This window comes from Lipotes vexillifer, unplaced genomic scaffold (assembly GCF_000442215.2).
Source record: "Lipotes vexillifer unplaced genomic scaffold, Lipotes_vexillifer_v1.1 scaffold24, whole genome shotgun sequence".
Classification (NCBI taxonomy): Eukaryota; Metazoa; Chordata; class Mammalia; order Artiodactyla; family Lipotidae; genus Lipotes; species Lipotes vexillifer.
In genome coordinates, this window is record NW_006782914.1 from 2598922 (window position 1) to 2614486 (window position 15565).

At 35.7% G+C, this 15565-nt stretch overlaps 1 protein-coding gene across 1 annotated transcript in view; it reads left to right on the forward strand.

The window, feature by feature from the left end:
- CEP152 (centrosomal protein 152) overlaps positions 1 to 15565 on the forward strand; it is a 90653-nt gene that overhangs the window by 36058 nt on the left and 39030 nt on the right. The window contains 4 exon segments of the mRNA XM_007455553.1: positions 9976 to 10176; position 10803; positions 15510 to 15563; position 15565. The exon segment at position 15565 is cut by the window's right edge and continues 74 nt beyond it. Of these exon segments, the coding sequence (XP_007455615.1) occupies positions 9976 to 10176; position 10803; positions 15510 to 15563; position 15565 (257 nt within the window).

Below are 15565 nucleotides of genomic sequence, written 5' to 3' on the forward strand. Positions count from 1 at the left end.
TTCCCTATATATGTGTTAGCATACAGTATTTGTTTTTCTCTTTCTGACTTACTTCACTCTTTATGACAGACTCTAGGTCCATCCACCTCACTACAAATAACTCAATTTCGTGGAAAGACTTTAGTTTTTTAGAACATTTTTAGATTTACAGAAAAATTAATATAGTACAAAGAATTCCCCTATACTGTGCACCCAGTTTTCCCTGTTAACATCTTACAACAGCATGGTATCTTTGCTACAACTAATGAACTAATATTGATGGATTATTGTTAACTAACGTCCATAGTTTATTTAGACGTCCTTAGTTTTTACCTCATGTCCTTTTTCTGTTCTGGGATTGCACCAGAATACCTCCTTACATTTTGGAGTCATTTTTCCTTAGGCTCCTCCTGACTTTCCTTGTTTTTGATGACTTTGACAGTTTGAGAAGTATTGGTCAAGCATTTTGTGGGAAGGAGGATCCTCTTGGAATTTGATGTTTTTCTCATGGGTGGAACCAGATGAGGTTCCATTTTCATCACATCACTTTAAGGGTACATACTATCAGCTATTTATTTATTTTCAAAAGTAACTTTCTCCTTTATTATGGAAAAATTAGAAAATACGGATTAAATGCACCCATAATCTTACGTCAACCCCCATGAAGAAAACCACTATTAGCATTTTGGTATTAACTTCCACATTATCTGTTTTGTAGGTTTCAAAAGATAAAATACTATTGAATATACTACTTTATAATGTAACTTTTAACTTAGTACCTTCTGAAATCTTTAGATGTCAGTAAATGTTGTAAATACTTACTAGTGGATATGTGGATGAATGAACTATATTTTACTTAGTAATACACTGTTTAAAAAATTTTTGAACTGTAAGTAATGCAGTATTATAAACATACTTGTTGAGTCTTTATTCATGTCTTTGGTTATTTCCTTAAGATGTGGGTGAATATTCTTGTTAAAGAGTATGCGTGTTTGAGGCTTATGATACAAGTGTTGTCAAGCAACCCTGTAGTTTGCATTATTACCCATATCGTGTGATAGTACCTATTTCTTTGTACCCTATCCATTGCTGAGCGTTATCACTTTTCCTGTTTAAAAATTTTATAAAGTTGGATCCATCACTTTTTTTTCCCTTATGATTTCTTTTTTTTTTTTGCGGTACGCGGGCCTCTCGCTGTTGTGGCCTTTCCCGCTGAGGAGCACAGGCTCCGGACGCGCAGGCTCAGCGGCCATGGCTCACGGGCCCAGCCGCTCCGCGGCACGTGGGATCCTCGCGGACTGGGACATGAACCCGTGTCCCCTGCATCGGCAGGCGGACTCTCAACCACTGTGCCACCAGGGAAGCCCCCCTTTATGATTTCTTGATGGTGTTTCTCTAGTACTTTTTATAGTTTTATTTTACCTTTTAAAACTTTTAAAATTGTGAAATATAACACACAAAGAAGAGTGTATGAAACATGAATGTATAGCTTAATGCATGATTTTAAAGTGAATTCCCATGGAACTACCACCGAGGCCAAGAAATAAACATTGTCAGCAGCTGCCCATATTCCTTTTTCCAGTCATAACCTTGAGGTTACTACTATCTTAACTGTTACGGTAATTATTTTCTGTTACGGTAATTATGTTCTTTTAAGACCTAATTATCCATGCCTAAACACTATAGATTAGGTTTGCCTTTATTTAGAGAACTCATACATTAGGTGGTTTTTCTTTTTCCTTTTCTTCTACAGCTTTATTGAGATATACAGTTGACCCTTGAGCAACATGGGTTTGAACTGCAGGGGTCCAATTATACGTGAATTTTTCCAATAAATATGGAACGTGTATTTTTATTTTACAGGTGGTGGGGGGAATCGGTGCCCCCAACCCTCCACATTGTTCAAGGGTCAGCTGTATTTCAAATACCATAAAATTCACCCATTTGAAGTGTACACAGTTCAGTGTGTTTAAGTATACCCAGAGTTGTCCATCTATCACCACAACCTAATTTTAAAACATTTCACTATCCCTCACAAGAAACCCAGTACTTTTTACCAATCATTCCCCATTATCCTGTCCTCACAGCTTCAGGCAAACACTAATCTACTTTCTACCTCTATGGATTTGCCTGTTCTTTACATTTCACTTAAATGGATTCATATAATATGTGGTCTTTTGTGATGGGCTTCTTTCACTTAGCTCATAATGCTTTCAAGGTTCATCCATGTTGTAGCATGTATCAGTACTTTAACCCATTTTATAGCCAAATAATACTCTATTCTATGAATTTACCACATTTTGCTTATTTATTCATCAGCTGATGGACATTTATTTGGATTGTTTCTGTTTCTACTTTTTGGCTATTATGAATAATGCTACAAATTTTTGAGTGGACATATGTTTTCAAGCTGTATGTTTAGCATTTTGAAAAATGGTCGAACAGTTCAAAGTGGCTGCACCATTTTACATTGTCACTGGCAATGAATGAAGGTTTCAGTTTTTTCATATCCTCATCAGCACTTGGTATTTTCCATTTAAAAAATTATAGTTTCTTCGTGGTTATTGAATGGTTTCTCATCATGGTGATTTGCTAATCATGTGGTTTTTACTTAATGGCTAATTATGTTGAACATCTTTTCATGTGTTTGTTGGCCATTGTATATTTTCTTTGGGGAAATGTCTATTCACATCTTTTGCCCATTTTAAAATTGGGTTGTCTTTTTATTGTTTATTATTTTATTCTTTAATTTTAAGAGCTCCTTATATATTCCGAATTTAAGTTCCTTGTCAGATATATGGTTTGGATATATTTCCTCCTGTTCAGTGGGTTGTCTTTTCACTTTCTTGATAGCATCCTTTGAAGCACAAAAGTCTTTAATTTTATAAAGTCCAACTTATGTATATTTTCTTTGGTTGCTTGTGCTTTTGGTATCTAAGAAACCATTTTCTAATCCAGGGTTCTGAAGATTTATACCTATGTTATCTTATAAGAGTTTTATCTCTTACATTAAGTTTTGAGATCCATTTTGAATTAATTTTTGCATATGATATGAGATAGGGTTCTAACTTCATTCTTTTGTATGTGGATAGCCAGTTGTTTCATACCATTTGTTGAAAAGACTCTTCTCCATTAAATTGTTTTGGCACCCTTGTTGAAAATCTATTGACTGTGAATGTGAGAATTTATTTCTGGGCTCTCAGTTTTATTCCAGTGATCTATATGTCCGTAGGCTAGTACCATACTGCCTATAGATTGCTATACCTTTGTAGTAACTTTTGAAATTGGAAAGTGTGGGTCTTCAACTTTGTTTTTGTTTTTCAAGATTTCTTTGGCTAATCTGGGTCTCTTGCCTTTCCCTATGAATTTTAGGATCAATTTGTCAATTTCTGCAAGGAAACCAGCTGAGCTTTTGATAGGGGTTGCAGAGAATCTATAGAACAATATTGTGTTCTGATCCCTGAACATGGGATGTTTTTCCATTTATTTAGGTCTTCTTTTATTTCTTTCAGTGTACCAGTCATCTACTTTTATAATTTTGTGGTTTTCAGTGTACTAGTCATATGTCTTTGTTAAATTTACTCCAAAGTATTTTATTCTCTTGCCTATTCTTTTTGCTGGATTGTTTTCTTAATTTTATTTTCAGGAGGTTCACTGCTAGTGTGTAGAAATACAATTGATTTTGTATATTGATCTTGTATCCTGCCACATTGCTGAACTTGTTAATTAGTTCAAATAGTTTTTTAGTGGATTCCTTAGGATCTTTTATATTCAGGATCATGTCATCTGAAAATAGAGATAGTTTTACTTCTTTCTTTCCAATCTGGATGCCTTTCACTTCTTTTTCTTGACTAATTGCTCTAGCTAGAATCTCTAGTACAATGTTGAATAGAAGTGGCAAAGCAGACATCCTTGTCTTGCTCCTGATTTTACAAGGAAGTATTCAGTCATTCTCCATTAAGCATGAATTCTGGCTGTTAGTTTTTCATAGATATAGGTTCTTTAGATTTTTTTCACCAAAATTTTGTTTGTGAAACTTATGTTGTAGCATGTAGCTGTAGCTCATTCATTTATATATGTAAATATATGTGTGTGTGTGTAACTTTATTTGTGTGAATATTCCACAGTTTATTTTCCATCCTACTGTCCATAGAGTCTTAATGTTATTTCCTGGTACAATGTGCATACATTTCTGTTGGGTATATAATATGAAGTGAAATTGCTTGTAGTACTTGTGTTTCAACTTTAATGGGTAATGCCAAGCTGTTTTCTAAAGTAGTTGTGCCGGTCTTCCCTGGTGGCGCAGTGGTTGAGAGTCTGCCTGCCGATGCCGGGGACACGGGTTCGTGCCCTGGTCTGGGAAGATCCCGCATGCCGCGGAGCGGCTGGGCCCGTGAGCCATGGCCGCTGAGCCTGCGCCTCCGGAGCCTGTGCTCTGCAATGGGAGAGGCCACAACAGTGAGAGGCTCATGTACCGCAAAAAAAAATAAAAAATAAAAAATAAAATAAAATAAAATAGTTGTGCCAGTTTACATCCCCACCAGAAGTGTATGAAAGTTTTAATTGCTCTGTCTTCTTGCTGTTACTTGTTATTGTCAGTCTTTTAGTTTTAGCCACTTAATGTGTAGTGATATTTTATTGTGGTCTTTATTTGCATTCTCCCATATTATTAATGAGATTGCACTCCATTCAAAAAATATGCCTATTGTGTTTATTGGTGGCTTGGGTGTGGGGTGTGTGTGTGTGTGTGTGTGTGTGTGTGTGTGTGTGTGTGTGTGTGTGTGAAGAAGGACTTGTTCATGTCGCTTCTCAACTTTTACATGATTTTTTGTGTGTACAAGTGTTCTGTTGATTTATAGGCGTTTTTGTTGAAAACTGTCTAGATAAGAGCTCTTTGATGTTATGTGTGTTGCAAATATCTTCTCTCACTCACTTCTTCTCTTTCTTCTCTCTGGCTTGCCTTTTTAACCTTTAACCTTTTAATGTATCTCTTGATGAATGGAAGTTTTTAAACTTTAGTCAAATTTATCCATCTTCATGGTTAGTGCTTTTATAGTCCCTTTAAGAAACCTTTCCTTACTTTAGGATCATGAAGCTATTCTCTTATGCTGCCTTCTAGAAGCTTTATTGCTTTGCCTTATACTTTAGTTTTACCATCTATCTGGAATTGCTGTTCTTTTTTTTTGTTTGTTTGTTTGTTTGTTTTTTTGTTTTTTTTTTTTTTTGCTGTATGCAGGCCTCTCACTGTTGTGGCCTCTCCCGTTGCGGAGCACAGGCTCCGGACGCGCAGGCTCAGCGGCCATGGCTCACGGGCCCAGCCACTCCGCGGCACGTGGGATCTTCCCGGACCGGGGCACGAACCCGTGTCCCCTGCATCGGCAGGCGGACTCTCAACCACTGCGCCACCTGGGAAGCCCTGGAATTGCTGTTCTTATTAGGGTTTTTCTGATTATTCTTGCTCGTTTACACTTCCAAATGAACTTTATATTTAACTTGTTCTGTTCTAGGAAGAAAATCCTGATAATATTTTTACCAGGATCATCTTAAGTATATAAACCCAGGGACAGTTGATATCTTTATGATGTTGAATTTACTTAAGAATATAACATGTCTTTTCATTTGCTTAAATCTATTTTTGTGTTTCAAGTGTGTTTTGAAGTTTTTCACATTTAGGTTTTGCACAATTCTTGTTAAGTTGATGCCTCGGTATTTTATTTTGCAATAGCGAATGGCATGTTCTTTTCCATTATTTCTTCTGAGTATTGTTTGTATATATTATTTCTATATTGTGTGTTATAACCTGTTGCTTTCTAATTCTCTTATTGTTTGTAATAGCTTTTCCATTAGATTAGAAGTTTTTTAGATATAATTATATCACCTGCTAATGGAGATAATTTTACCTCTTCCTTTCCACTTATGCTCCAGATTGCTTTCTTTTTATGGTTACATTAGAGCTCCTCTAATTTATTTTATTTAAATAGCAATAGCAATAGTATAAATGTTCTTTTCCAAAGTGGTCGTACCATTTTGCATTCCCAGAAGCAAAGTCTGAGAGTTTCAGTTATTCTGTGCCATTGTTAAATCTTGATAGCCAGTCTTTTAAAATTTGAGTACTTCTAGTTTGTGTGTAGTGATATCTCATTGTGGTTTTAACTTGTATTTCCCTAATGGCTAATAAAGTTAAACATCTTTTGATATGCCTTGCTTTCCTTTTTTCTTGTTGTGCTTAATAATCATTTGTATATGTTGTTTGGTCTTCATATATTTCAGGATACAAGCCCTTTGTCTGATGTGTGTTGTGAATATTTTCCTCCACTCTCTGGTTTAGCTTATCATTTTCTTAATGGTATCTTTTGAAGAGCAAAAATTTAAGTTTTTATGAATTCAGATTTATCAGTTGTCTCATTTATAGTTCATGGTTTTTGTGTATTGTAACTCAGTGTTACAAAAATTTTGTTATGATTTTAGAAATTCCATAGTTTTAGCTCTTATATTTCCATTTATGATCCATTATGAGTTAAGTTTTTAGTATGGTGTGAGGGAAGTATTGATGTTTATTTTTTTCATTCCAGTATCCAATTGATCTAATCCCATTTGTCAGAAAAGCTTTTCTTTCCCAACTGAATTGCCTTGGTATCTTTGTTGATAATCAGTTGACCGTATGTTTGTGGGTCTATTTCTGTATTCTCCATTCTGTTCCATTGATCTATTTGGTGCTAACAGTCTTGATACTGTAGCTTTATAGTTTTGAAATGGGTTGGACACATCCTTCAACTTTGTTGTTTTCAAAATTGAAACTGTTCTAAGTTCTTTGCATTTCAAAATAAATTTTATGGTTAGCTTGTCAACTTCTAGAAAAAATGTCCTCTGGAATTTTAATTTGAAATGTGTTGAATCTATAGATCAATTTTGGGAGAATTGACATCTTAAGATATTGCTATTTGTCAATTATATCTCGAAAAAGCTGGGGGAATTAAAGAAATTGAGTTTTCCAATTTCTGAACATGCATGCTCTACTTCTCTATTTAGGCCTTCTTCAGTTTCTCTCAGTAATGTTTAGTAGTCTTCAGTGTAGAGATCCCTTCGGTGGATATCATTTCCCTTTAGCTGAGGAACCTCCTCTGGCATTTCTTCCAGAGCATGTCTGTTGGCAACAAATTCTTAGTTTCCTTATATGAAAATGCCCTTATATTTGCTGATTATAGAATTCCGGGTCAACTGTTCTTTTATTTCAGTGCTTTAAAGATATGCTCTTCCACTGTCTCTGGCCTCATTGGTTTCTGAAGAGAAATCTATTGTTATTTGAGTCATTGTTTCTGTATGTAATATGTAGTTTTTCTCCTGCTGTTTTCAAAAACGGTTTTTTTTTCTTTTCAGTTTTAAGCAGTTTGATTGCAATGTGTCTAAGTGTGTTTTTCTTTTAGTTTATTTCATTTGGGGTTCACTGAGCTTCTTGAAAATGTAAATTTATTATGTCTTTTTCCAAATTTGTAAAAATGTTGACCATTATTTCTTCAAATATTTTTTCTGCCTCTTTCTCCTCTCCTTCTCGTTCTTCAATTATACATAATGTTAAATCTTTTTATGTTGTCCCACAGTTCCCTGAGACACTGTTCATTTTTTTTTCTGTTTTCATGTTAGATGATTGCTGTTGAACTATTTTCAAGTCCACTCATTCTTTCCCCTGTCATTTCTATTCTATTGAGCCTGTCCAGTGAGGTGTTTTTTTGTTTTTTTTTTTAACTTTTAGGTACTGTATTTTTCAATGATAAAATTTCCGTTTGGTTCTTCTAAAGTTTTTATTTCTCTGTTGAGAATTCCTATCTTTTCGTTCATTTCAAATATGTTTCCTTTACTCGTAAAGCATAGCTATTAGCTGCTTTAAATTTTTAAAACTCTTTGTGATAGTTGCAGCATTTGAGCTTTCCTTGTTAGTTTTATGTTGAGTAATTTTAGATTGTATAGTAGACATTGTGATTTTTATGTTGTATAGAGACGTGTATAGGTGTTTCAAATCTTAGTTCATTTTTCCAAGCCTTTGCCACATTGGTTTGAATCTGTTCTGTGTATGCACCTCTCAAGGGTTAGTCAGTGTGAGACTTGTGTGTGTGGTTCAGATTTCAGTTAAATTTCCAAATCTTTGCTGGTTTGAGGGTCTGTTCTATGCATGCATATTTAGGGCTTACACTGAGGCTGTTTATACACAGAATCCAGTATTCCTTTCTCTGGTCCTCCCCTCCCCAGGAATCTTCCTGCACTCTCTCTTTATCATTGGTTTTAGCAATGTGATGTTGATGTAGTTTATGGTGGTTTTCTTCATGTTTTTTGTGCTTGAGATTTATTGAGCTTCTAGGCTTTATGGGGTTTTAATTTTCAGGTAGTAGAAAAATTTTAGTTGTTATTTTCTCAAATATTTTTTTCTGTCCCCTCCCCACTTTTCTTCTGGGACTTAACTATAGTTAGGTTAGAAAACTTAATATGCTGTATGTACTTCTGGTCTTCTTTCTCTGTGTGTTTAAATTTGCTGTGTCTTTATGTCTGTTGATCTTTACTTCTGCCATATTAAGTATGCTGTTAATCTCATTCAGTATGTATATTTTTTCAGATGTTTTAATTTGTTGTCTCTGTAAGTCCAATCTGGGGCATAAAGTCTACTATTTCTCTCCTCATTGTTTTCATGTTGTTTTCTCTACCTTCTTGAACGTATGGAATATACTTAATTGTACTACCTGTGTCATTCGGGTCAGTTTCTCCTGGTTATGGTTTGTATTTTCTTTCCTGCTTTATTTGCATGCTTGGTAAATTTTGATTGGATGCTGGACATTTTGAATTTTATGCTTTAGATTTAGGACTTTATTTTAAAAAATATTGTTATCCTTTTTCTGTGACACACTTAAGTTATCTGGAATTCATTTGATCCTTTCAAGACTTCTTTGTAGGCTTTGTTAGATCAGATTTAGAGCAGCCTTTAATCTGGGGCTAATTTGCCCTTATTACTAAGGCACTACTTGATGCTCTGTGAATTAGGAAGTCTTTCCACTATGGTTCATTTTCCTGTGGTTTTTTTCCCCTGGCCTTGAGGTAATTTTCTCACATGCATCCACAGATCTCCAGAGCTCTCTTTCTGTGTAGCTACCTCTCCCACAGTATTTCTCTCCTCAGATTCTAGCGATCTTGGTTTCCCCATACTGAATTCTGCAACTCGGTGAGATTGCAGGACTCTGGGTTTCTTCTTTCTCTGCTACAGGCTGGAAATTCTCCAGGCAGAAAGCTATAGCAATTATAGGGCTTACCTTGTTTGTTTTCCTTTTTCCAGGGATCACTCTGATGTGCTGCATGTTGTCTAATGATTGAACACCACCATTTCATATATTTTATTTGGTTTTCTAGTTTTTTTAAGACAGGAAGATAAATCCGTTCCTTGTAATCCATTATGGCGAGGAACAGAAATACTCATTCCAATTTTTGAATGTATTGACAAACTAAAGTGGGATTAAATTAGTATGGCATTTATTTTTGTTATTTTTTCTTTTCAGTTGCTCAGATATCCACCTAGACTTGTGTTTTAGTAGAAGGGATACAGGAATTGTTGGTTAGGATGACTAGTGTTTTACTCTTCATTTCATCCTTTATTTTCACTTTGTTTCTCTTGGAGTAATGAAGGACATGTATATATAGCATGCAATTTACCAAAAATAAAAATGTATGTCATACTGAAGCTCGTACGGTTGAACTTTCAGTGAGGAAGCAGGACTAAGCGTAAGAAGGGTCTTCCTGTGGATGAACTTATTTCTGTATATGGGGATGTGTCAAAGGCAATATCCTGTGTATGACAAAACTTAACAAAATTAACTTAACAAAATTGTTTTTGAAATACCAGTATATAGTTGTATGGGTTACAAAACATGGTTACCACTGCAGCTAGTTGCTTTTAAGGAATAGCCGTGCTTGATTTGTTACTTAATTTAACCTTAGATACGATAATTTTCCCGTTAGTGTTGTACAGCAGGAAGACCCAGCTGAAGAGCTTTCCAAGGATGAGGTCATTCTGAAGCTGAAAGCAGAGGTGCAGCATTTGCTGGGTAGCAACTCCGTGAAGCGTCATCTGGTGTCTCAGTTACAAAACGATCTCAAAGACTGTCATAAGAAAATCGAAGATCTCCAAGTGGAGAAGGATGAGAAAAGCATCAAGGTAGAGTTTATGAAGCTAAAATGCCGTTTTTCAAGACTTAATAAAGAAAAACGCTTTTAGTTTTCCCATTTAAATTAAACTTTTGTCTTTCAGGGATTCATTTGACTTTTTTTTTTTAAGGCAGAATGTTTTCTTTCTTTATTTATTTTACAAATGACTTTTATTTTATTTTTGGTCACACCACGCAGCCTGTGGGATCTGAGTTCCCCGACCAGGGATCGAACCTGCGACCCCTGCAGTGGTAGCTTGGAGTCCTAACCACTGGACCGCCAGGGGATTCCCCATTTGACTTTTTTATAAGTAAAGTTTAAAGAAAGAAATGCCACTTAAAGGAATATACTTTCTGTTTACTCTTGGCACCTAGTAAATGAGATGCCAATTAGGTAAGATTCCTTAACCACAAATCCAAGGAAGCATTCTACGTAACCAGGTGTCTGCATTTCCTCAAGATTGGCTTGTACCAACAGTGCTTTAAAATCTAGTTAAATTCTCCACAGTGAAATCCTCTAGCATTTTTTCTGAGGTTTCTCTGGCCCCTGTTCTTAAAATAAGTCATTCTATATTAAAAAAAAAAATTAATTCTATGGTGGTGGTGTTACAGGTGGGAAAGGTATGCAATCAGGTATGTCAGAGTCCTTGAAATCCACCTTTATATCCTTCAGTTAGCATCCTTGTTTTACAGATGAGGAAAATGAAGCTGGAGGAATTTGTGACCCTTCTGAGGTGAGAGTCAGTCTTTGGGCAAATTGAAACTAAAATACTGGACTAATTAATAGGTCAAGGTTATTTCTCCAAGATCGTGCTGTCAGATCTTGAGGGTTGCCCTGCTTCAACAGCTGCCTTTTTCACCCTTCCCTATTTCTAAATCCCAACTCATTTCTATTCCCAGTAGAAAGTAATACATGAAAGACCTAGAAACAAAGAGGAAAGGGAAGGTGAAAAATGAAATGTAGGTAGTATATTCCTTTTTCTCCTGGATGGAAATGATATTTTACTTCCTACTTTGGTACTGTTTTATCTCCTGATCCTTAAACTAGGAGTTGTATTCATTAAAACAGTCCTATTAAAGCAAAGTGTGCAAGATATTCTCTGGTGTTTATTATTATGGAATTTTAATCGTGCCTAGTTTGCTTTCCAGAAATAATAGTGTGTCTTCACTGTGGAAGCCCTGCCTGGTTCGGTTCTTTCTTCTGAGTAACTACATTTGATGAGCACATTGATTTCATTGTTAATAACCAAATGAGAAATGGGAGAATGTGCTTTCCCCCAGCACATTTAACATCTTTAAATCAAGCTGTTTTAGCTTTTTCCATATGTTTCTTAAAAAGGATGGGAATGAAAACTTGCATTAGATTAAAGTTGATCAGTTTAATAAGCATTTTGGTGAGAGTGTGCTAAGAGTAGGAACCTGATTTTGAGTCTGAACCTTAGCTTAGGTATCTTGGTGCTTTCTTTGTTCTATATTGAAATCACTAGTGGCATTTGCTGTACAGATACACTTTCACATGTGTGGCAATTGCTGGTGGCTATTCCTTGTGTTGTTTTTAGCCTTTCCCTTTGCCTCCATACTCTATAGGCTGTTTCATCAGTGGATTGAAGGGAACTATCTCATCTTTGAATACTCTTTTTGCCCAGCTAGCCTTTTGCCATAGTGATTTCTCAGCAGACTCTACATTTGGTTTTTCTTAAAGTGTGACTTCAACGCTTGCTGGTCATGGCTGTTCTGCATCACCTTACTACACAGAAACCTCTTGGGAGTATTGTCTTGATAATTCTCTACGTGTTTGCTCAGTAGATATTTGCTGAATTACTACACATATTGACCCACTTCCTAGATGGGGAAGAGGGAGAGGAAGTAGTAATTTAATCAACAGGTGGTCTTGAAATAAGCACTCAAGTTCACAGTCATCTAATTAGCAAATGGCCACCATCAAACTTGACCTTTGCCTCCTGTTTCCCACATCTTTTCTAATGGAGCTTTCTATTTAGTCCGTAAAGTCAGAAAGCAGGGTTGGGCATGTATGTGGAGGAAAAGCAGATCATTCAGTTTAAGCTTTTTTTTTTTTTTAAGCTACTCTGTGCAAGGTCTTGTGGGATTCAGTGATGAAAGAAACAATGGCCAAAAAAAAAGAGAAAAAACAATGGCCATTCCATGAAGGAACTTAGAATCTAGAACCTCACTATCCAGTGGAAATAGAATGATGCCACATATGTAACTTAAAATATCTAGTAGTCCCATTAAAATAGGTGAAATTGATTTTAATAATATATTTTATTTAACCTAGTATATACAGAATATTATCTTCTCAGTATGTATCAGTATAAAATTATTAATGAGATGGTTTATATATTTTATGCATGTGCTAAGTCTTTGAAATCTGGCACATATTTTCTCCTTATCTCACGTTTCTATTTGGACAAGTCACATTTCAAGTACCCAACAACCATGTGTGCTTAATGGCTACCACAGTCAGTACTACAGATCTGTAAGGAGATGGACATGTTATAACTTTGTGTAATAAGAATTATGCTAATTACAAAGTGCTGTTGAGAAGGAATAACTAACTGGGCTTGGGCGTGGGGGTGAGGTTGGTAAGGTAGCCCTAGTGAAGTCTGTGAGGAGGCAATATTTGACCTCTGTCCTGAAGGATAAATCCAGGCGGGAAGGTGGAAAGGGATATTTTGCCCTTGAGCAGAAGTATGTAAAAAGATGGAGCAAATAAGCTAGAAGTTTATATTATATAAACTCAGTCTTTCTGAAATCTTTAATGAGGCGAAAATCATTCAGTGTCTCAATATCGATTTTTAGAAAGAATGATTGTAGCTAGCATCAAATCCCGAGCTTAATGAAATGATGTTGAACTTCTGTGCTTGCTACAGGGATGTTAAGAGAAAAAACACATTAAACTTCCCTGGATGCCTTTTTAAAGAGAACTAGGCCATCAAAATCCTAAAGCCTTTCTATGTGTTAAGAAGGGCAGCAAAAATATTTACCATGTAATCTTATTTGGCATGATTCTTTCATAAATGTTTTAAAGGTATTGATGTACTTATTGCTTTATACATACCTTATAGTACATTTTATATCTGTTCCTATCCATCTTATATAAAACAATTTAAAGTTATTACAGAGAGTCCGTTTTTTTGCTTTCTTGTCATGTGACTATTCATAGTAGTGCTGTTTTATGACATTTCCAGGATAATATGTGGTGAAAGTGAGGAGTCTGCCCATACATAGCACTATACAGTGATTGGGGGTGGATCAAATACTATGCTGTTCATTCCAGTTGAACAACTGGGCCGTTAAGGCAGAATGTGGCAAAGGCCTTAGGAAAACCAGACTGGCTTACTATCAGTCAGGGACCACATCTACACTGAATTTTTTGTAAGCTTAAGAAATAAAACACAGAGGCTGTTCTGTGTCTGATACTTAATAGAGATCTGTTACCTTACCACAAGCTGTGGTTAAAGCCATACTCTGATTCCAAGGGACTTGATGGGCAATGTTCAGTACCCAACTCAGAAGGGTCCTAGCTAGAATTTTTTGAGACGTAGAAATTAGGAAGATAGTATGAGAGCTGGTATATTACATTTCTTGTTTTCTTGAAGATAATGTCTTCAGTATTCCAGCTTTGGAGAGAGGTTTTATTGCAGCGTTCAAATTGTCCTTCTCTTTTGAAAGATCTTTGTAAGAGTTTTGTGCTAACAAGTAATGCAAGTACCAAGTCCCTGTGTGCCTGCAGTGTGAAAATATGTCAAAATTGAGTGTAATAGCTAGCCATGAAGATTGTTTTTTCAGTGTATCAGTATGATGTTACTTTCATTCTTGGTAATAGAAACTCACCAGTGGGGAAGGAAGCACAAATGAATATTGTAAACTTTAAAAAGTAGAGGCTAAGTTAAAAAAAAAAAAAAAAAAAAAAAGAAAGCCATTCTAATGAGTCAGTAAAATCCTTTAAAGTCTCATTAATACCCCGAAGTCTGGAGCAAAGCTAACAGGGTAGGTATTCTTAGCTCTTCTCTCTTCTGACTGGGGCAGGAGCAGTGGCTTCTAGGAAATGATGGTAGGTGAACCGGGGAAAGTGCAACTTCCTTCTCTGAAGGAAGTGAAGACTGAATTGAAAGACTGAGCCAAAGCCTTGGTGTTCTGTCACCCCATGTAGGAATGAGATACACATACCTCCCTTTCCCCCAGTGAGTAGAATGAACCTTGGTACAGAATATATTTTAAACATTGAAGAAGAGAGCTCAGGGTTCAGGTAAATATAAAACCAACAGGTCAAATAGAGTAGATATTAAAAAAAAATCTCTGACCTCTTCAATGAACAAGGAACTTATAAAAATGGATAAAACACTTAGATGGTAAGAGGAAAATGCAAAGTTATATATATGGAAAGATGAAAAACAAATGAACAATGAAGACATTTAAGAGGTTCCACAAATGCAAATGAAAAAATTGTTGGAGACCCTTTTCCCCATCAAACACAATAATCATTCAAAGACAGTCACAGCCATTGGAGGTAAAGAGAGCTGGACAGACTCTTGCACTACCTGACAGGATACATTTGTATGAACTTTCTGGAAACAATTTACCAAAGTCTGTCATCATTGTGTACCTATTGAATAAAATGTATGAGTTAACACTGATTAAATACAGAAATAGAATAGATGCTAAACCTAGGTGGTTAGAGTATGATGAGAAATAGAATGTTTGCATAGTCTCAGAATGTCTCCCCATAAGATATTAATACTTACTATTAATTGCAAAACAGTAACTTTACAATGGAGATGCCTGCAGACAGAACCTTCGACCTTCATCAGCTGATTATCACCAGTGATGAGACATATTGATGTCCTATGTCTCCTAAAAACACACACACATCACTTCTGTGGCATTCATGCCCAAAATGCATAACGTGAATTTAATAACGAAGTAACATCAGTAAAACTAAATGATTAGCATAGGTACTCTTCAAAAATGTCATGGGTTCAAAAGACAAAGACTGAAGAACTGTCCTAGATCGGAGGAGACTAATGAGACGTGACAACTGCAGGCAACGTGAAATTGTAGACTGTATCCTGAACCAGGAAAAGGATGTTAGAGGAAAACTGGAAAATTTTGTATGAGGTCTATGGATTGGGTAATAGTATTGCATCCTGGTTAACTTCCTGGTTTTGATAATTGTACCATGGTTATATTGGGGGACAGTAGTAAAAGGTATATGGAAATTATTTGTACTGTTTTTGCAATTCCTTTGTAAGTATGAAATTATTACAAAACTAGTGCTTAAAATTTTTTATAAACCTGAAAAACTTCTGACTTCTTTTCAACATTTAGACTAAAACAGATACCTCAGAAAAACCAACTAATCATGTATGGCCTGACTCTTCCGA